This window comes from Ixodes scapularis, unplaced genomic scaffold (assembly GCF_016920785.2).
Source record: "Ixodes scapularis isolate PalLabHiFi unplaced genomic scaffold, ASM1692078v2 ptg000683l_1___fragment_1__unscaffolded, whole genome shotgun sequence".
NCBI classification, from domain to species: Eukaryota; Metazoa; Arthropoda; class Arachnida; order Ixodida; family Ixodidae; genus Ixodes; species Ixodes scapularis.
Window position 1 is genome coordinate 1654567 of NW_024610019.1, and position 22728 is coordinate 1677294.

Below are 22728 nucleotides of genomic sequence, written 5' to 3' on the forward strand. Positions count from 1 at the left end.
GTACAAACGGGACGTTTTGCAGGGAAAAACCTTTTCTCCCGAAGCTGGGGCACGGGGAGGGAAAGGGCCAGCGTCGGATGGAAAGAGCGTCTAGAGAATGGGATTAGTCTCGGGGCGAGCCATCCTCTCGAGAAAGAGTGGGGACCGAACAAAGCTGGCCGTGGGGGTTCCGGCTACCAGGTGGAAGAAAGATAAGCTTGTCAAACGGTGACCTCGGATGCGAGGACGGGCACGTCAGAGAGTTTGAAAATAGCTGCTTGATTAGCTGGACGACCCAGTGCGGACTACTGGCTCTAGAAGGTGACTCGGATGACGAAAACTCGTTTTGCTCCAAAACTCTAAAAGCATTCTGGAACGTGAACTCTTGCCACAAATAAAAATAACACAGGCATGAAAAACTTCGAAGGCACCTAATCTTTCGCCTATGATGTGAGAATGCGTGAGCATTACAGGCAGAATTATGTTGGCGCAACTTACAATAAAGAAAGAAAAAAAAAAGTTATGTTGGCGCAACGGATAGCGCGCTAGTTTCACGATCAAGAGGGCCTAGCTTCAAAACCGGGCAGGGGATGGTTTTTTGATCCTGTTCTTTTTTTATTTCGTTTATTTTTGTTTTGTTCGGTCACGTGACTAGAAAAATCATATAAAGAGACATTGTTTTGGCACGTCACCCAGAGATTTTTTATTACTTCTTTTCTTCTGCCTTTTTTTTTCCCCTTTTTTTTCGGTTTACGCTCCCTTTCGCAAAACTCTTTGCACCTATTTCGCGCTACTTTGGCGTTAGCCAAATTATTTTATTTATGGCAGGGAATTCTGCCGTACGTATCTTATGTTACTATTCGCAACTCCAGCGCGCCGCTCGCCCTCCCGCGGACGAACGGAGAACCAGAGGACCGGGGACGGCAGCGGAGGCGGCGGCGCGGAAACGGTGGCAGGGACTGTCGGCCTTGATGCGCGAAGCCGTTTTAACGAACAAAAGTGAGCGCGTTAAAAAAGGAAATCTTGTGCTCCGCCTTGCAACAGTCTTGCACGAAGGACCGGGATATCTAATTTCATTAGAGACTTTTCGTGTATCGCATACGCTGCGGAATTTCGGTCTTCTGCATGGCCGCCATCTCAATCTGTGCTCAACGTGACGGAAGATGCTCCCGCTAATGATGAAGAACTCTATAGTATGGTCTACGAAAAGTCTATTCTTTGCCGTAAGTAGGAGAAAACTCGTCGCGCAACGGTATGTCGAGCAACACAGATCGGGAATGGGTTCGTGTTTTAAGGCCGTTACAAGGAACATGACCATTTATTCCAAGCACTTTAAAAAGACAGAATACCCGTACTTGCTTTCAGGTAATTACAATGCAAATAAAGAAATGCTCGAAGCACTTTAAGTGCGTCTGTGTTAGCCAGCCGTTCGTGACGAGAGCTTAGAACGCGCAGTTTTGGCCAGAGGGACCGCAATGTTGCAAATAACACGGTACAAAAGATGTACGGTAAATTAAAATATTTATTTGTGATAGAGCAATAAATAAAACCCCTAAACACGCCGATTATGTTAATAGGCAGTTTTCGCATAGCGTACGACACCCCTAAACTTCAGTTGGACGTACAGCGCACTGACGTTCAACTGGCGCTACCAAGTTTCACGAGCGGCTTGAAAGCCGAGTTGTGCAACTTATTAAAATAGCTTAAGCAAGTGTAAATGACCGCAAAAAAAAAAAAAATCTAATCCGTTTTTTTTTTTTTTTTGCCCTACTGCAGAACCTCGGTGTTTCTTTTTTTCTTTCTTTTTTTTCGGTGCTTTTTGATGCGTACTTCAGCTGTTTAATATCTTATATTGCGCCGTCGTCAAGCCTCTCGTAAAAGTTGGGGCCGTCAGTTTGACGTCAGTGGGCTGCACGGCGAACTGAAGTTTTGAGGTGTCGAATACGTGACAAAGGGTGTAAAAAGTACAACATTTTTTTTTTTTTTTTTAGACAGATGAGCACGGCAACGCTCCTGGAGCGCACTGAAAATAGTGTTTCAAAGGCGCAGCGCGAGCTTGCGGTTGTAATGTTACACCGCATGGTATACCGTGCGGTGTACCATTTTGTTACCGCAGGCTATAGCCTGCAATAACAAACTTTCTATCAATAACCATAGAGCAGTTTGATTACGTGTTGCAATACACTAAAACCGAGACGGTGAGCAGCGAGTTGTGAGGCCGTGACGCGAAGACACCAATACAGTGAACGCTGCTCTTTCGAAGCTTGAGGGTCACCGTTCGCGGCTCTCCTTTTAGAGCACTAATGGCCAAGCAAAGCGCAAACATATCTTCATTACCCTCAAAAATATTCTGCCACAAACAGTAACGTGGCCGGTGCCTAAAACACGCTCGCTCACCACAAAGCTTCGCAATTTGAGGTTTCTGCAACTTTTAAATAATAATATGCTCGTCTTCCTAACGTGCATCAGCATCTCCGTCACCTGTAATATGATCCCTCGCTAACCGCTTCGCATTTGTGGACAAATAAAGCATTTTAAGCGCGCTGAACAGCGTCAGCGCGAGCAGGCGCTCGGGATATCCTGGAGAATCTATCCCCGTCTCTTCCGCCATCTTGGAACTACCGCCCCGCCACCTATAGGGCGTTGGAGTTGCGAATAACCAACCCTGGCTTGCAATTCGCATAGAGAATTTCGTCCGGCAACCAGTTTGAGAATGACGAGGACAAATTTGAGTTATATATATATATATATTATTTTTTTTGAGGTATAAGCATAATTTCGGCCTCGTTATCCGTCGGTCTCTATGATTGGCTCTTCAAGTAACTTTTGGGAAGGTAGACGACGGGCATTTTTAGAAAGCACGTGTGTCGACGAGAGTGAACATTGCTGAAGCGCCTCCAGTGTGATTTTGGCCGTAAATAACTGGAGGCCCCGGGCAAGCCACCCTATGTAGCAAAGAATCTACCTTTCTGGTTTCATAGAGAGCTATGAAATCCAGAAGGGACGAATTCCAGCCGAGTCGAACTACCGGCTTGCAAACGTAATCGTGTTGATAATAGCGCAAAGGAGTTTGTATGACTCTCTCTGGCGGGTATGCAGAGGGTAAAGGCACGGAAGTTATATACGCTTTTGCCTATTCACCTCCCGAACGGTTGGGTATTAGCTGCAGAGATCTATTTCGCTTTGTTTTATTACCGGGATTATATCTTGATTTCTGTGTTCCTAATTTCACAGAGAGAACGAGATCGCTTTTCTCGTGTGGTGTCACGGCGGGGAGACAGAAATCAGTGTACCGAAATTCAACGCTTGTGCTCGTTCTATAGCGCTTCTAAAAACCGTGCGATCACGGCTGTGCAACGTTAAGATTGTATAAGCTGCCATTACTTGTACTCCTATTGCATCGTGAGGGAACGACTATGACTGGGTAAACAGGAATAGGGAGAATGGATGCGTGTGATTTGTTGAAGTTCGAATCAACAAATCGAGCTTTAACTAATGCGATAGCATTGCATTCATCCAACCAGGTATATGAGTTTTCAGATGGAGTATTCGCGTCTCCAGCTCGGCGCTCGCCCTTCCGCGGCGGAAACGATAAGCGCTCTAGCGAGGGTCCCCCGATTCTCCTGCTCAGCGGGCATGGTGGAACTGCTCGCGATCATGGCTTTCGAATTGTCATTTCTGAATGCAAACAATACTCTTGACTGTCCCAACGTAGTGCTGAAGCCGGTGTGGGATTGTACCTTACTGGAGAGTTTTAGTATTGGGCGTAGAAGCAAACGCAAGCGGTGTGTGGTTGCGTTAGAGTTGCGTGCCCCACGTTGTTTGTGCGCCTCATCACCATGCGCCATCCAAGACCGCAGTTTTGGACTCCGCGCACGCGCAGTGAGGAACACGCAAGGCTAACGTAAACACACAGCGCTTGCGTTCGCTCGTATACGCAGCACGAAAACTTACTACTGTTTGACCGGCTTCCAACGCCAACGAAAGACGTGGTGGTGCAGTGAACAGAGGTGCAAGCAGGTAGGCGTTCGTTCGAACTGGAAAAGCTGAGATTGTCAAGACGACGGAGCGTAAAAATGAAAGTACCTAAACGTTATGAAAAAATTTGTAATTAAAAAAACTTCATTTATTTTTTGGGGGGCATTTTGTCTAGATGAATATTGGCGCCGATTTTACACTTTTGCCCATTGTCAAAAGTCGCGACTTTGATACCAAAATATACTTTACCCACAATTAATGTAATTTTACATGGATTTTCTACATTAGCTAGAATGTTTTCATTCATTTCAGACTATCTTTATTTTATTACTTAATAATTAAAAATGCTACGATTCGCACCAGTGACAATTATTAGCACACTTTTGATTGTCACATGTGTTCACGCGTTTGAAATTAGCTCATAAGCAACAATTACATTAAAGCTTGAAAAATTACGTATTAAAATATCTTAAGTTTAATAATATTATTAATACAAATCACGGCAATATATGCCAAGATCGCAAAAAAACGCCATTTAACCACAATAGTCTTTGCAGAAAGGTATATTTCTTTTAGCATATGAAAAAAACTCTGACGTCGTTATCAAGATAGACAAACAGTCAAACACTGGATGGAATATAAAGTCATATGCGTAATGCGTTGCTATAAAAACGCACACACACATTTCAGCTACCTGACATTGATTCGATCTTTGGGTGGTTGCAGTGAGGTCAGCGTTTGTTACTTTATACGTTTTGTGTACATATAGTAAAAATTGGAATTATTCTCTTATTCTTGTGCTGAGAATAATGTTAAACTAATTAATCATCTAGATACCCAAAAAACCAATTAAATGGCCCGCAGTTCATAATTTCCCATGACAATTATCTGAGCGAGAAAAGGCAGCGAGAACGCGCAAATTTATGCACTGATGCTTCCAACAACTACAAATATCAGCCTGTATCGAACATGTATGTCACAAAATAAAGTTTTCGCGAAAAACGTCTCTAACCGAGTAATTACGATGTAAGACACATCTCGAGTTATGAAAGAATCCGAAATTAAGACCTATATCGAGAAATTAAATCCAAAATAGAGGTTTGTTTCCGTTTAGCTCCAGAATTAAAATGCGCATCCTTGCGTAAATATTGCACTAAACATCGTTCTTGTTTTTCAGGGTAAAAAGGTGACCTGCGCTCATAACAGCCTAGCTTCCTCGTATTGCCACAAATAATTTGTGTCGGTCAGTGAAGCCAACACACTGGATGGGCTCAACAACGGCACGCATCTCCGACCCTCACTATAACCGCCATCTTAGAAAATGAGTGGCGCCAGAACGGTATATACCTTCCAAGTGTGTGATTCGTATTCTGCCAGTGAAACCTCAGCTAGATTAAATATCAGAATCCACGTTGAAAAAAAAAAAAGTTTAAGGTGACTCGATTCGCACCCGCGCCGAATCACGTTTGACGTAAGCGTAATCTTGGGTTCGATGCCCGACGACGGGTCTTCAATCATAAAAATATTTTGATTACGATTATTTGCCCTACTAAAAATTTGAAAGTCAAGCAGTGAAGACAATGGTGTTCTTATAAATATTATAAACATTTTATTTTACACTGTTTGAATACGCTGCCGTCGTTATGTCCTTCAATTATTGGCTAGCTTGTGGTGGACAGGGAGGTCTTGCAGGACCATATGATAGGACCTACACTAAACCTGCCGCGCTTCGAAAAATGCTAGTCCAATGCATAAAAGCTTGTTCAAGGCGGACGGAGCGTTGCGCATCCGGCAAAGCGCATTCAGTCGCTGCCCGCGGCGTTTTTTTAATTTTTTTTTTCTCATTTTTCGAGCAGGGAAATAATTTTTAGTCAAGCAGCAGGCTCCCTTTTCGGCGGGTTAAGCCGGATTAACGGAGGCGTCTCCTAATCCATTCTCCGTGTTGGCTCCTCGGGGGAGGGCGGTAAACAGGTGACTTTAGCGGAGGGCGGCGAAGGAAGGAAAGAAGGGCAGCAGAGGAGGAAACGTGAAAAAGTGGAAAGCGCGAACTGTACGGCGGCCTCGGCTTAAAGGGCCCATGAAACGATTTTTGGGTTGGGATAAATCATTTTAGATTGGGATTTTACTAATAGCACATTGTTCAGTGGACCAAAAGAAAAAAGGTAGAAAGTCAAATGCCTGACTTTCAGTGCGAAAATTTGAAAAAAGAGCGGACTATTTCGTATCTCCTCCCCTTCGCGACCTCTCTGCCTTTTCACTGTGATACATCCGCGGTCCCAAAAGCGCATCATCGGGTCCAAACTGACGTCACACGCAACCGGACCTCACTTATTCCCTTCACCCCTAAGTTGACATTGTGGTGGAAGCTACACGCTTGCCGGACCAATCAGCCGCCTCCCTTTCATCACCTGACTTCATTCTCTGCAGCCACATTTGCCACGCTCACGTGGCAAGTGTGGCTGGCCCAACGATTACGTAGCTTCAACAGCACTGTCAGCTTCGGAATGAACGGGGTGGGGAAAGCAACTTTTGTCTGAATTTTGAGCGACGGGCTAATCTTCTAGGGGGAGAATGGATGTTTCCGGATTACACAAACGACAGTGCGAGAAAGAGGGGTCTCCCCTTTTTCGTCTTGTTTAACTCTTTTGGTGGAATGCGCGATTTATGAGTTGAGGAGGAAAGCTAAACAGGAAAAAGTTGGAAAAGCGTTTCATGACCCCTTTAAGCCCCGCCAACGCTCGCAGCAGGGCGAACATGGGTGGTTACGCCCTTCCCCCCGCGGTGCTCGGGGCCGGAGAACTCCAAAAAAAACGCGGCGGTGGCGCCCTCTACTAGCATCCACAGAAAGAGTAACATCTTTGGCGGGCATGTTTTAAGAAAGCTAGTTCTTTGCATAAAAACAAACGGAAATAAACTCTTTTTGTAGGAACCTTTATTGGAGATTGATACAAAAAGGCAGCCACGGGATGGCTTTTAAAAAATTTGTTTACAAGCTTTTGCGGCATAATTACTATTGTTTTTATACAACCTCGACTCACCGGAGATTTGAGGTAGCGCGTCCAGAGTAGAGTGCGTGCTGACTTCTGTGTGCATTCGCGGTACGTGTGGAGGGGAGACGAGGGTTGGCAACCTTCAGATCCCTGTTACCTAGTCTGTGTCGGCTACGATATTGCCGATGAAAGCCAAAATGGAAGAGTAGCAGCAAACGCTATCGAATGCGATACTCTGAGTCAGTTCAAACAGTTGTGGTTTTTTCAAAGTGGTTACGGTGTTAGAAATGGCAGCGTTGGGATCGCCGACTTTTAGGTTTCAACGTACAGATCGGTGCAACTTAAGGGCTGTTTATACTCCGTCGTAACGCCAACGAGCGCAAGCGTTCGTTCACGCTCGTTGTCGCTGTCTGCAAACGGGGTGTCTATACTCCAACGTCAAGTTGAACGCGGCGCTGCGCTGAGCAGCTCGACGCGCGACGTCGTAGCTACGACGGACTTGGACATGCTCTACGTTCAACGTTGGACGTCGGCGCCGCCGACGCAGGCTATCCCAGCAGCCCTCGCGCGGGTGCGTGCCCGCCCGGCGTGCTGGCAGCGCCGTGCCGGCCGGGTGGCCGGATTGGCCGGATCGTCGGAAGCCAAAACGCAAAATGGCGCGAGGCGGGAGCGACCTTACGACTGACGAAGCGGAACAGCTAATCGAGGCGATAAAAGAACGCCCGTCGATCTACGACATGGGGTCCATCGAGTACAGGGACTCAATTAGAAAGGAAAACGCCCTGGAAGCCGTGAGAATAATCTGCGGTTTCAAAACAGGTAAGTGATGCTTCCCTCGCGGTAGGGATGCTTCCCTCGGGGCAGAGATTCTTCCCTCGCGGCATTGATATGATTTTCGAGCGGCGGAGTGCGCAGATATCTATAAGAAGGAAGAGAACAACACAAAAAAAAGGATGCCAGAGACGGGACACTTTCTCGCCGTCTTTTCTGCTGTGTGCAAATATCGCATGAAAAAGTAAAAACAAAAAATATAAATACAACTACCATGTCCCGCGGAAAGCAGAAATCTAAATCACCAAACAGTAATGTAACCTCTACTATCATGTCCCGCGGGAAGCAGAAATCTAAATCACTTACAGTCAGGGGCAGATTTTGAGGGGGGGTTTCGGGTCCGGATGTCCTGACCCCCCTCTTGATTTCTGCATGTGTGAAATTTAGGGCGTAAAACGAAGGGGAGGGGGTTCCTAAACATGGTACGCTGGCCAACACCTGCCCCCCCCCCCCCCCTCAGAAAATTCCTGCATCCGCCCCTGTTTACAGTAATGTAACCTCTTTCAGTCGACGACGTGAAAAAACATTGGAAGAGTCTGAGGGACCGGTACGTCCGGGAGCTGCGCGCCCTCGAGGAGGCAACCAGGAGCGGGAGCGGCTTCATAAGACGCAAGCAATGGCAGTTTATGGAGCTGATGCGGTTCTACAAAGACCATGCGCGTCCAAGGAGGTATGTGACAAGTTTGTGCTGCTCTATTGTTGTCAGGGGCTCCGGAACCGAGAAGGGGGGGGGGGGGGGGCAGTGGGGGCATGCCCCCACACTCAAAGCTGGTTCGACCCCCCCCCTTCCCCCTTTTTTCCCCTCCCACCACCGGTGAGGGTGTTGCATGTTGAATATATTGGGTGGTTCAAGTCACCAGGCTCAATCTAAAATGGACCGGAAAAATCGACGCCTGCACGTAGCCATGTAAACTTTTCGTCAAAGGTGTATTTCACAGGTCGGTTCTTCCTTGCAAAATTACACAGCTTAGTTCTCTTTTAGTAAAAAATATGGCCAAGAAACGTGCCAGGGTGTGCGGTGGGCGGCAACCCAGACGACCAAGTCCCAAGGAGGATAGAAAGGTAGGAGAGGCATGACGTCGGGCCGCGTAGCCTCCACAAGCCATGCTCCCTTGACACCTCGCCTCTTTCTCATTTTCCTCCTTACTCTCCTCACTTACCATGCCAACGTGACCACATCACGTGACCGTAGCTAGCCTTCATCTTGCTATGGGGTACTAAAATACACCACAGTCTAGCCTTCGTTCTGATAAAACCTACCGGATGGAGCGCGCGCAAGCCTGCAAGGAGTCCTTCTAGAACCAACCATCCATCTCGCACGTGACATGTCACACGCACCAATCGCCAGAGAGATCTGTGGTCACGCTGGGCACAAAATCGTTTAAACTTTTTATGACTAGGCTTCACCGATATTGCAACGTGCCCACTCCTAGTACTTCTAACCTCCTTGCCAAGTCCAGTCGCGGAGTGTGTTTGGCTTTCGTATTGGTAGATGGCGTCCACAGCACAGCTTCGACAGCAAGAACAATTGTTTTTCATTTGCACCTTAGATTTTCATTGGTAATATAAGTGCCTCCACTGCAACTGGTTCATAGAAATTAATGCCGAAGCATCGGTTAAACATTATGTAAACAAAGCAAAAAACGAGCAGCCACTCTTCGGCATGGCTTGTGAGGCGGTGCCGCTCAGCCCCAGAAAGTTGAAGATGGACCTCAGCACTTTTGTCCGCCTCTCGAGTCTCAAGCCGGCTTGACCCAAGTGTCGAGGTTCCTTGGCCGCTTTTCAAAGTCTTTGTCCTCCCAGGCTTTACGGCGATGAGTGTTGTGTGCCTTACGCTCTCAGCTTAGATAGCGGAGCTTGGGAGGGACGTGTTTGTTGCAGCAGGGGCATCTTGGGACGAATGGAACGATTGTGAGGTGGCGCTTCTTCCGCACGACGGCAAGCAGAGGGGTGACAGCGCCTCCAGAGTGGTCCTATCTCAGCATACCTGTTTCCGTTCCCCAATTCTCCTCGGTGCATGGATTTTGTCCTCGGGGTTGCACTCTTCCTTGTTCTTGGTGTCGTGGAGTGAGTGATTTTCTCATGAACCAGTGATACCAAGTCTACTCATTTATCAGTAGACATCATTTTGCTCCCCGTTTACTGATTCATAGCATCTTCAATCTCCGTGTGCTGGATTGTCTCAAAACCAGCAATGTTTTGGGGAAATCCGGTGCATAGAGCACCAAATATGCAATTATTTATTCAGTATACTGCAAGTTCAAAACCGGCACGATTTTGAGCCGCCCCTGAGGAGCAGTGATTCGGTACTCTTCGGTGATGGAGCGCCGAGTCGGTGCAACATCGAGGAGGAACTACGCTGCACATTGGTACTATGTTCTGGCAACGCTGCCCTGGACCTAGTAAAGATTCTTACATTGTGTTTGACACAGCAATTTGATAGACGCATTTGAGATTCCCATGATCGAGGGGCTCACAGTGTGCGGTTTCTTGCACTTGCGGTTGGTATGTTGGGAATCCATGGAAAGATGTGCTCTACGTATGGTGAAGTCCGCCCTTGCTAGAATGTGTTTGAGCGCTTCTCGTTTGGCGTGTGCTTTTGTCCTCTCCTGAGACCTGGTCTCAAGGGCGGAAGCCGCCATCAACATATGTTTATGCCTTCTGTGTCAACAACATAGAAGGCAGCGCTGAGTCCACCAATCTTGGTGGATGCATCCATGTAGATTAACTGATTTTGGGGGGGTCTTTGGGAATTTTTGGTGCCTTTTTTGTGTGTTTTTTGACACAGTTCTGTCCCCTGGCTATGGGCATCGGGCCCATGTTTGTTGGTGTGGTAGTCAGCTGTGTCAGGTTGATTTGATTCCATGGTGGTGTCGGCAGTGCTATGACCAGGAGGTGAATAACGCTCATGGTTGCAAGTTTAACAACGGCTCGGCCCTGTTTTGTCTGTACACGTGCCTGGTGCATCCCGAATTGTTTGTCGAGACTGTCCCTCGACTTGGGGACGTGGGGTGCATTGGCACAGCTCATTCAGCTTGGTGTGCTTAAAGGGATGCTGAACCAAAATCTGAATTCCACAAAACACTGCAGCAAAAGCGTGCAACGGGATGCTACAAACACCAAAACATCACTCATACAGCAATATCACGAACGGATGACCATATTTAAAAAAAAGGAGGCGTATTTGACAGATATGTTTACATCTTGTTTCTCCAAAAAGCAGAGGAAACTGCCTCGTGTTTTCTCCGCCTCGCCGCCTTGAGGGGGCAAAACAAAGAGAGGACGAAACGAGATATCTTGACGTTCAATCTCGCCCCTTTTTTTTTTCCAAAAATACGGCCGTTCATTTGAGATACCGCCTTACGAGTAGTGTTGTAGGAATTGTAGCGTCCCGCCTACAGCTCCTGCATTGTTTTCTGAAATTCAAATTTTTGTTCACCATCCCTTTAAGCAGACCTGTGATTGCTCTCCTGGCATCGTTGAGTAGCGGGTCGGGTTTCTTTCAATGTTTCTTGATTAGGCGGTAGGATCAGAGTTTGAATTCTGCCTGTTTTCACACCCTGCAGGACTGTGTGCAATGTGGCAGCCCCACTGGAGCCTTCCACCCCGGAATCTCTTTTAATGGGCATGGTGGACTCGCTGGACAGGGAGGAGCCCGCTGAGATGACCCAACAGGCAAACACCGACTTCCTTCCCGCAGAGTCTCCTGGATCATCCTCAAGTACCCCCTCGGAGAGGGGCCACAGCCGGGTTCCTGAGCCCAGGATTGCTAAACGCAAAAGAGACCAGGACACAGTCGATCAGGAGCTGCTGAGACACCTCAACACCAAAATGACGGGATCAGAGGCCCTGGGGTACTCAATTGGAGCTGCCATACAGCACTGGGACACCGAAACGTATGCCCTCTTTAGTTCTGATGTCCACAGGCTTATTGCAGAATATGAAGTGCGTTTTCAGAGTAAGCAATAAACAGCAGCCATTTCTTTTTCTGCAGACAGCAGGCTTCCTCTGTACACTTGGTTATTGTTGGGATAAGGGAACACTACCAGATGGGCAAACAAAACTCTAAATGTCAAAAAGGGAAATGTTTCGGGGAGACCTTTTATCAAGCAGTCGCCGGCCGCCAGCACGTTCGGTTCACTGGTGCTATACTGGGTTCTTATTGGTATCAGCGAACATAGCTTTGAGTAGAAGAGTTTTAGAGGAGAAAAACATAAAAAAGGTATGCCTAATTTGAAAAAAAAAAGAAATTAAACTGAAAATGCAGAACCCTAGTTACATTACATAAACCAGTGGTGGAACTGCGGCGTCATTTGCTCCAAACTGTGCCGGAACGAACAACCTGCTACATGCTGCTCCCATACAGCCTATATTTATAGACTGGCCTCGGAGAGTCCAATAGCTACATTGGGATGGCGAGTAACCGAAGTATTACATCAAATTAAATCTATAAAGAAGCCCCACCATACGGCGGACGGTGCACATGAATAGGAGATGCAACTAGAAATGGGCCCCATTTGTTTTTTTTTATTAAAAATTCTCAATATTTGACCGTAACTTTTGATTTTAATAATGCTTCATTCTGAAACTTTCGCATCTGGTTCCAACTGCTAGGGCTACATTCTAGTGGAGTTTGAGCTCGCCGCTATGTCCACTTCATTTTTGCAGTGCAAAAGACAGGTAGTACACTTAAAAGAAGTGGGACACAAAGGGAAACACCCTAAAAGAAATGGGACGCAAAGAGAAACACCCAGTAGACTTAAAAGAAATGGGACAGAAAGAGAGCTAAACATCAAAGTTACTGAACATAGCAATCTTGAAAAAAAAAGAAGGTTTATACAACGAAGAAGATAACATATCACAAAACATAACATGTCAGGTTGGGGTCTCGGAGAACCCGTCACACGTAAACTCATCACAGCCAACTCATCATAGGAGAACTCGTGAAATATTGTAGGCCAGCTCGTACAGGGAAAAGTTGCAACAAAGCGCAACTGGCATTTGTCCACTTCGTCACAATTTACATTTTAAACGATTATGCATTTGCAACTAGACTTAGCTGATTATGGAAAATTTACGGCATTTTTCTTTTTTAAATATGACGTGGTCTTATTGTTGGCGAAAAGTAAAGGATGTGGTAGAAGCTCTGCTTCTATTAAGGGCTTGTTACCTCCCACCATGCTTTGGTTGTGCGTGCGCACTTATGCTGTCAATGGTAGAAAAATTGCGATGGGGGGGTTTCAGCGTTACGCTTTTACAATGCATGCAGCAGTGATGTCCAAGAATGAAACGACCAGAAATAATCATTTGACTGAAATTAAAGGAACGTTTAAATCTGTGTTTATTTGCACGATAAGGTAAATATGGAAGTTGACAATTGATGCAAAGCGCAAGTTAAAGCGAAACATTTCGTGTGATGCTTTCGGCCCCTCCAGTCCCCTCAAGACATGCTGATTGACAGCCTGGTACTTGTTTTGCCAGTAAGTTCCGACCCAGAAAAACTTCCAAAAAGGGTCTAATAACAAAGTAGTGCTTTAAACACTGACGAGAGGGAAGAACAAGGCAACAAAATGTGCGTTGTGTTTCTCGGCATTAATAACAAAGGGAAGTTGAAACTAAAGGTAAGATCAAAAAGCCGACCACAAACGTTGCCTGCAAACAATTAAAAAGAGAGGTTAATTTTCAAATGACAAGGTCGATGCAACCACTTCTTAGGTCAAAGCCAGTCCCCCAGCCAAAACTGAAAGGTATGTGATCAACTTTTAAAGAACGAGACGGTCAGTGCGACAACTTTCCCTACTACGGGTTCACCTAGAACGAGATTCCGCCTTAGACCAGTGACCAGTTTTTGTATGACAAGTTGGCTGTGGCGAGCCGGCCTGTTCTCTTAAGACCTGTCCACAACTGTGTCCTGCCAAGAAATGGATCCTCTTGGCGAGACAAAGTAGTCTGCCAGTAGGTCCCTTATGCCAAGTGCAGTTGGACTGCTGGAGTTGGGCCCCAGGACCCTGTTGGCACCAACAGCTGTGATGTCTGCTCGCCAAGCGCCATCCACTCTCTGGCCTTTCCTTTCTCTGTCCATGTAGCCAGGCGGGCAGTACGCCTCATCTTCCATTAAAAAGTTATGGAGGCAGACTGCTGCCTTAATCATACCCTCACAGCGTTCCATGCTGCCATGCATCGGGCCCAGGAACGTGCGCCACCGGGAGACTAAGATACCGAAGGCATTCTCCACGGTACGCCTTCCGCGAGAGAGTCGGTAGTTGAAAACTTTCCGTCGCCTGTCCAGTCCTGTTCCCGGAAAAGGACGCATTAGGTAGTGTTTCAATGGAAATGCCTCGTCCCCGAGGATGCACAGAGGTGGTGCTGGGCGTGCGACACTGGGGACTTGAAGGGAATTCGCAGCTAACGCCTTCCCAATGTTTGAATTTTTAAAAACTCCGCCGTCCGACTGATGCCCAGTGGCACCAATGTCCACCAAAGTGAACCGGCAGCGAGCATCAACAACGGCTAGAAGTTGCATCGAGTAAAACTTCTTGTAATTAAAACATGTTGTCCCCGAGTTGGAGGGACATCTCATTGCAAAATGTTTCCCGTCAATAGCTCCAATGGCGTTCGGGAAATTCCATTTAACTTCAAACTCTCTGCGGATCTCTTCCCACTTGGCAGCTGTTGGCGGCTTCAAAAACAAGGGTGCCAGCGTCTCCCAGATTGCAGGCAACGTCTCCCGGAGGATGGAAGACAATGTTGCCTTGTGCATCCTGTAGCTGACACCAATGTGTCCCAAGGATCCAGGCGATGCGAGGAACCTGGAAATATTGCATGGATTGTCTGCGTTAGAGAAGTGACTAATCAAAAGGTCTTATGATTGGCTACAACTTGGCCCCAATATAATCCCTACTGCAACTACATCCTGCTAAGGTATGTTATTACAAAGACCAATCTGAGTGATGCTAATACACAAGTGAGATTTTGTGAAAAAGTTTAAATATGGTTATCAAACATAGATTATCTCAAACCTGCGTTTGCGAGTATTTTGTGAACCCTTGCAGTAATACTGTACTCCATACAACCTTCAGCTCACAGGGCAGCAAAGGCTACAGGCATGAGCTGGCCCACGCTATTTGCTTTGAGAGTCTTTCTTTAGACCTTTCCCATAAAGACTTCCTGCCGGAGCCACTTCCAGAGTCCGTGCGTATGGGCCGTGACTCGGTATTTTCTCAAGTGATGAACATTCACATGCTAGTCTGTGGAGGTCGCAAGCTGGGCTGCAGATATGTAAACATTGGAAACGCGTATACATGGCTTGCATGATGTCATTCTACAGTGTTTGTGCTAGTAATGTTGGCTGGTGCTGTTCCCATGACCGTCTGTACTTCTGACCTGCCAACAGAAGGGTTCTGTATGGAACCCTTCCAACAGTGCCATGTCATGGCTGGCGGTGGCTACAATTATGGGATGTTTGATAGAGAGACTCAGTATAATTACCTGAGTGTAATCGCAAGCCGCTCAGCGGGAGAGATCGGCGAACGATGCGTGGGCGCATGGACGAGACGATCGTAGACGAGAGCGAGCAGCCTGTCGAAGGAGGACTTTGTCATCCTCCAAAAGAAAGACAAAGATTTGAATTCTAGTTCTGTCGCTGATTCTGCAAAACGAATCTGACTTGATCTTTCCGGCCTTACCTGAAGTACATGAAATGGTACTCGGGGTCGCTCTCTCGCAGTTCCTGGACCAGGTGATAGAACTCGCCGAAAACTTTCCGCTTATCAAAAATGTCTCTTACGTACATCGTACGTATTCTCTTTCGTTGTATACGACGCCACAGAATCACTGCAGCTATCTTTCGTTTCGTTTGCACGTCCGCGTTCATGTTGATTCTGCAAAGCATACGACTGGACACGACCGCCAACCCCGACCTCCCGGTGGAGATGAATGGATGAATGAATCCGGCTGAGCCCTTTGGATCGGGCGGTAGCTTACGCCACCTACAGAAGTTGGAACAGAACGCCGAAGCGGAAGTGCGCCACCGGAAAAGCCCAGCGCGCATGCGCAAAATAGGGAAGCGCGTTTGCCAACGTTGGAGTATAGACACCGCCAAGCGAGCGGGTCCTTATCGCAGTCCGGCGCAACGTCATGGTCGGCGGACGTCGCGTTGCGCCGGCGAACGTTCGTCGCGCCGACGTTGGAGTATAAACAGCCCTTTATACTGAGTTCTATTAACGTTGGCTGTACTGCTGTTCCGCTGTAAGGTGCCCGCAATAGTTACCAAAAGGCTGCCCGACTGTTTCCTAATGTTGCGAGACAAGTGAGGAACACCCGCAAAACTGCCACGCAGCTGTGGCATGACAGACTCTAGCAACAAAAGCAAGACATTGTTGCCCCGATAATGGGGAAGCACTGTCGCGAGGAGCGCTGCCTGGTCATGCAGTGCAAATGTTGAGAAGATGCATGGCGGCAACAGTTGGCAAAAAATGATGTTCAGCTACAGTCCAGTTGTGGCACGCAACGTCTGCCGAATAGGTTTGAGCAACAGGCAACCAACAATGGTGTCCAGTGTTTTCGCAACAATTCCTCGACAATCTATTCCAACCTAGCGCGAAACTGTTGTGTCGTACGGTTGGAACACTTTTGGAAAGCAATGTTTGGCGACTGCATTCTGGCAGTGTAAACGCAAACTGTTTTTGAACCCGCCACGGGAACAGTTTAGCAACATCAGGACAGCACACATTTTGCTGGGGAAAAGCAATGCTTCGGTTACTGTTGCGGGCATGAAACAATCAACGGTTCACCGACACAGTTGCCGCAGTGCTTTAGCAGCGGACACTTCTGCAGTGTTATGACTGTTGCGACAACATTGTTGCGCGATTGCAGTAAAACTGTTTTTTGTTGCGAAACTTTGTTGCGCCGACTGTCTCCACAACATAAATTGTTACCTGGATCCTGCATTCTCACAGTCGCAACGCAGTGAAACGCTCTCAAACGCAACTGTGCGTAGGGATCTTTGGTCGTCTTAAACGGCCTGCTCCTGCTCGTGCTTGTGGTACCGGTGTAACTCCCAATTACGGGTGCATGCCCAGTACGCGCTCTTGTCAAGTGTTGCGTACGTGCTCGCGTACCATACTTTGTTTCGCACACATGGCTTGCAACGCTGTCGCGGCTGCGGACCCGAGCATGTGGATGTATCTATACTTCGTCTCAATATAAGTGCGAACGCAACCAGTGCGACAAGCGCGAGTATATGTTTTCTCTGATGACGCTCTTACTGGACGAGCGTGTGTGCTTAGCCCGCTCAAAGTGCGTTCGCTCTCGTAGTGTCAATAGGGTCTCCTTCGCTAGCAGTCTTATTGAAACAAAAACACAAGCAAATAAAACATCTGAGATCAACCCCACACTCGCGCGAGCAGCTTTGACAGCGCAAACCTTACGTGCAGGTCTTTTTTGGAAGGTTAACCTAGGGTCTGCAGAAACGGGCGTTTGAGGTGGGCGTTACATGATGTGTTCTCGACTAAAATCCGATCTCTTCATTCTATTACAGGACTTTTTCAGTATACACCAATTCAAAACACTAATTATGCAAAAGAAAGGGTAGCAAAAAATTGAGAAAAAATGCTCTCCCAAATATTTCTGTTTTCGTTACCTTCAACCTAGAGAGTAAACCACCACTGCAAGGGAAGTGGAAATGTAGGTGGTATGTACAACATCTCACAAACCTTTTTTTTTCAGTAGGACAGATTCCCTACTGAAAAAAACCATTTGAAATTCAAACGGGTGGCAAACTGGTCGCCCGTTTGATTCAAACCTGTCGATCCGTTTGGATCAAACGTGATTATGGGATACGGGTACCCGTTTGGAAACGGTACCCGTTCGAAACGGTACCCGTTTGATACAGGTGCCCGTTTGATACGGGTGCCGTATGGTACGAGCACCCGTTCGACATGGCACGTGACCACACGTTTGAACGTGCCCTTCGAAATGGCAAATTATGCGCTAGCCCTAAATGGGTATCGTCTGGGAGGTTGGTTATCTTAAACATATTTAAGACGTCCCGAAACTCAAACGTATTTATAACATGGAGAAAACACGTAGAACAAATGCACTCGCGTAGGTGCTTGTAAGTGGACAGGAAAACCGACACAAAAGATTGTTTTCAATTCTCCTCGAAGTTTATTACCTCTTCTGTAGACAAGTACAAACGTGCAAGCGATCTGTGAACACTATACAGGTAGACTTTCGGGGAAATTATTCTCCTGGCTGCCGCGCGAATAGGCGCTGCATAATTCTTTAGATAATTTAGAAGAGTACGCGTAGAAGAACGGTCAATCGTTGCCAACACGTAGGTTGCAGTGCACTTACCATAACAATAGCGGACTTGAAAGAGGTAATCCGTGATATTTGTCGACACAGTCAAAGCAGGACAACCACACAAACACAAACGAGAGGGAACGGCTCCTTGGAAGTTTCAACACGATGCGGCGCACAAGCTGTCATTTGCCGAACCCAACCAAACCGCGAGAATTCGCGACTTCTTTGAAGAATCGCTCGTTGCCGACATACACGTGGGTCTTTTCGAACACTGATAGCTTTGGTGCACATCCAATGCGTTGTCGAGAGACATCCCAATAAGACCGCAGGGTTAGGCGACAGATTGAAGCAGGTAGGACGAGCGAACTTCGAGCAGCAACTGACAACAAGCAGACAAAGAAAAAAGCGGCTGCAAGGCGCGCCCTTCCGGATCTCGATGCTTATCAGCGTGTAGCTCGCGCGCTGCTGTGGGTCACGTGACAGGGGTGACAAGAGAGGAGGGAGGGGGCGAGGTCAAGGCGCTGGGACCACCGGGACAGCCCCTCTCCCTCTCCCCAGGCATTCCAGGGAGATGCGTTTTTGTAGTCCCGAAGAACAGACGCGCGCGCGCGCGCGCGCGCTCGAATTTTGGAAATGGCGGCGGGGCTGCCAGAAGCTCGGCTTGCGCCCGAGCGAAGAAAGAACTCAGCGCAAGCTCGTAGTTTGAGTGCTGCAACGGCGGGCGTGCTCTCGCAATGCTCGATGTTCTTGCAGCCGCGTGTACGCGTGCTACCTTCGCTGCGTCTTGAATTAAAGTGAAACGGAGTCTAGACGTACATTCTTTCACGCGGTCGCGTCTTCTGCGAGAGAGATTCGAGCTGAATAAGTAAATTGAGGCAACAAAGATGGACAAAGTATTAAAGGTCTGTCAAAAATATCGGCTCACCAACGTCGCGCGTTTACATAAAACAAAAAAAAAGGTGTTAGTTTTAGTTGCAGTATAATCGAAAATCAGCGCAATTGAAATATAAATATAATTACTTGCATTACGCGGACGATCTGAAATCGATGAACCGGCGCTCCCAGCCTTCCGGAAAACATTGGCTGCCACGGCTGAAACGCTAGGCGTGCCCACGCCGCCGATCTGTACGTTCAATATCAAACGGGCTCCGGAGAGCCGTTTGATTAAACCGGTGCAGTTTGCAACATGGTCGCCGGTTTGAGCAAACGTGCGACAACTTTGCCCAAACGAGTCGCCCATTTGCCCAGACGAGCGACCCGTTTGCCAAATAGGTGACCGTTATGGCTCATACGGGGGACCCCTTTGAGCCATACGGGCGACCCCTTTGACAAACTGGTGACCAGTATGGTTAAACGGTTACCGGTATGGACCCGTTTATTTTCATATGGGCGCCAAATGGTTTTTTTCAGTAGGGTTATCTGTTTTACAATACAAATTCGATGCACAGACTGATAATTTTGGATGCCTCCTTTACAAAATGCAGTTCCATTTATTTGTTTTGTTTGGCTCCCTAAAGTCCCCGAGGTACCCCACCACAAGGAAATACCCACAGTACTGAAACATCCCCAGAACAGACTGCGGCAGCAACCGCAGCTGCTCTTTAGTTTGGCTGTCCGATACTGTTTCTTGGTCGACCGAGGCACACTTACCACTAGTGCCATCTCTGTCCATTCTAGGACTGTGTGTCCGCCGGAGGGCCCTTAGCAAGGTTCAAGCGGAGCTTTTCCCTCGGAGCAATTTGCCGCAGTGACCGCAGCTGTTGGTGAGTTTGGCAGTCCGATACTCTTTCCAGGTCAACTGAGGCTCACCTATCACTAGTGCCGTATTTGTCGATTCTATAGGCGAGTGTATCCTCCTGAGGCCCCCCAGGATGTTCCAAGTGGTGCTGTACAGAACCTGACTTTCCCAGCTTCCCTAGAGCAGCCTGGTTCGGCAGTCCCCTTCAGCTGCTGGTGAGTTTAGCACAATGATAGTGTTTTCAAGTCGACCGAGGCACACCTACGACTGTCGTCTCTGTTCATTTATTCATTCTAGAAGTGCGTACCATCCCATGGCTGCCTGAACAAGGTCTTAGCAGCGCCCTACGGGCCCTTGCTTCTCCAGCTTGTCCTGGACAGATTGCTGCAGCAACAGCTGATGAGTTTTCATTTTCGACTGTTGTTTATTTCCTGCCAGAGTGCAGACAGTTACACACTGTTACTTACATTTGATCTTATTGTCACACTGCTAGCCACTTGACAAGACTAAATAATAATCTTTTTTTCTTTTTCAGGCACACTTTTTACACTTCGCATCAGGCCGTATCATCAGACTGACAGTTTTTCTGATGTACTGATGAATAACAAAGAGCTACAGAGCAATTGAATGCAGATAAAACTGATATTGGCGCAATGACAGGAGTACCAGTTGCAACGTGAAGAAAACAATTTACAATTTGGACTTAAGTGCTTTCTCTTTCCATATCGAAAAGTCCACTATGAAGGGGACTGCATGGAGTAAAGGGGTCCTCTAGAAAGTTTTTAATATTCATCTTTCTTGTGTTTCCCATGGTTTCAATAAGATACTGGGGAATTTGGGTAGCTTTTGCCTGTAGAATGCACACTTCATTGGCATCTTCAGGACCTCAACTTTGTGTCAGACAAACTGCAGAATCTGATGGATTCTTTAGCACACAAGGTGAGCCAAACTTGCAGCATATAACACACTCGTGCATCCTTATCTTAAGTATGCATCTCAAGTCGATGCTTGCAGACCCATCGCATCAAGTAGCTCGATGTTTAATTCCATGTGGTTTGCACAATTTATTGTCTACAGGTGTACCATACCAGTTACAGCATTAGAAGGTGTAAGGGCTTTAGAAGTATTTTATGATATGTAAAAGTGACTGCACCTGTCAGTAAAGCTACCCGCACATTTTTGAAGTGTTAGGAAAGCATTTTTATTTTGTATGGTGTGTCTCCGTGTCATATATCTTATTTTTTTCATTCTGTGATCTCTCTTGTTATGTACTCAGCATCTGTTCTACTTGTAGTGAATGCTCCTGCCGTAGCCTTTTACTGGGCTGGCAGTTTTGTAAAATAAATGAAATTGTGACTTTGATTTTGTTCTTTTTAACATCATCTGTGCTTGTGTATTTTCAAGGAGATTTTGCGATCTCGCATTCGCTTAGTTTGCATTGTTCTCTGGGTGTGATTTGAATTATTTTTGCCTCATTCCTTTTTACTGAAATAATCAGCAATTGCTTGACTCGAGAACTAGGTGCTAAAACCGAGCGCTAGTTTCGAAGTCTGCGCCAGGACGCTGGCCCAGGAGTCTAAAAGCAGCGTAAATAGTAATTAAACCTGGATTTTTTTAGTATGAACGAATAACAGAAAAGATACAGACGCTCTGATAAAATTACGGAGTAACGAAACTAAACGAAAACGGAGTTTTCATTTCTAAAAACGGTTTCATCAAATAACGAAAACTATACGCTCGGAAAACTAGCGGCACCGCGTAGCCCCGTAGCGGAAGGCCCGTGGTGTCGCTAATTTTTACAGCATGCACAGAAATAAGTAGCGATTTTTATCATTGCTAGTACTGCAGGCAGCTTAAAAGTGCTTAGCGTCGACCACATCAACACTTCCACAACGATTCGAAGGAAAATAGTATCTTGCTTTCTAGGCCCCCAAATTGTTTATAGCGCCCGTAGGCCAAACCCTCCCAAAAGCTCGCCAAGGACACGTATTAAAAAGTAGTCAATCATTTGAAATCGTGGAGAATGAAATTGCAATATCGCGGTTCTATATGCTGATTAAAAACGACTTGCGATTCCTGTGAAGCCGAACACTCACGAGACACTGACCTTATGCAACTCGGTAAGGACGATTATCTAAAGTACTTTCGGGATGCACGGTTGGACGAACATATCTAGAGTGGCTTCATTAACGGTCGGATGCGAATGCGGGCTCTAAATGAGGTCATTGCCACACTTTTATTACAAGAAAAGTCCACACGATCGGCAACTCGCCCGCTCCAGCTGTGAAGCCGAACACTCACACGAGATACTGACCTATGCAACTCGGTAGAGACGATTATCCAAAGCACTCTTGGGGTCCGCGGTCGGACGAACAGATCTAGAGCAATTTCAGGACGGTCCGATACGAATGCCAGCTCTAAATGAGGTCATTGCCACACTGGTCTGACGAAAAAAGTCCACACGTGGTCCACACGATCGGCATCTCGACCAATCCAGCTGACCGAGACGTCGAGACGCTCGGGAAATTCCAGAGGGCGCCTCCGTCGCAAAGCAGAAGTTAAGGTGGGGTAAGGAGGGTTTTTAGAGGAGAAGGAAAGAGAATGCGCCACTTCTCCCAGATACAGGGACTTTAATCTCGCTAGCGGTGAGCGGCGGTGGCGGTGAGCGGACGTGTTTCCTGGTTCTCCTCGAGCATCCGAAGCTAATTGCCAATTTTTGTTCTTTTCTCTCTTTTTTGAGAGTTGATTGGACGTGACTGTGCCGTAGCAGTATTATGTTTAAACCGGTTTGAACAGCAGCAGTTGAAATTAGTTTCGCAAAGTAGGCTCTGTTTGAATTTTTGGAGGAAGGGACTGTTTGTTCCCGGTCTGGACATGGGTCTAGATTTGGGTCGGCATGACAAGGGT

General features: G+C 47.0%; 1 protein-coding gene across 1 annotated transcript; it reads right to left on the reverse strand.

The window, feature by feature from the left end:
- Positions 1-13665: 13665 nt before the first annotated feature.
- Positions 13666-15652, reverse strand: LOC115316289 (putative nuclease HARBI1). Its single transcript, XM_040213460.3, has 3 exons — positions 15464-15652; positions 15267-15380; positions 13666-14587 (listed from the first exon to the last, which is right to left on the reverse strand). Exons 1-3 carry the CDS (start codon positions 15649-15651, stop codon positions 13666-13668), a joined length of 1224 nt encoding a protein of 407 aa, XP_040069394.1. The 5' UTR covers position 15652.
- Between the last annotated feature and the right edge of the window lie 7076 nt (positions 15653-22728).

What these genes read in the sequence shown, in the direction of transcription:
- LOC115316289 (XM_040213460.3), bottom strand. Translation starts at nt 15,651, where the DNA reads ATGAACGCGGACGTGCAAACGAAACGAAAGATAGCTGCAGTGATTCTG. An exon ending in TACCATTTCATGTACTTCAG is followed by an intron (nt 15,381 to 15,463) that starts GTAAGGCCGGAA and finishes TTTCTTTTGGAG; the next exon opens with GATGACAAAGTCCTCCTTCG. An exon ending in CGGCTTGCGATTACACTCAG is followed by an intron (nt 14,588 to 15,266) that starts GTAATTATACTG and finishes CAATATTTCCAG; the next exon opens with GTTCCTCGCATCGCCTGGAT.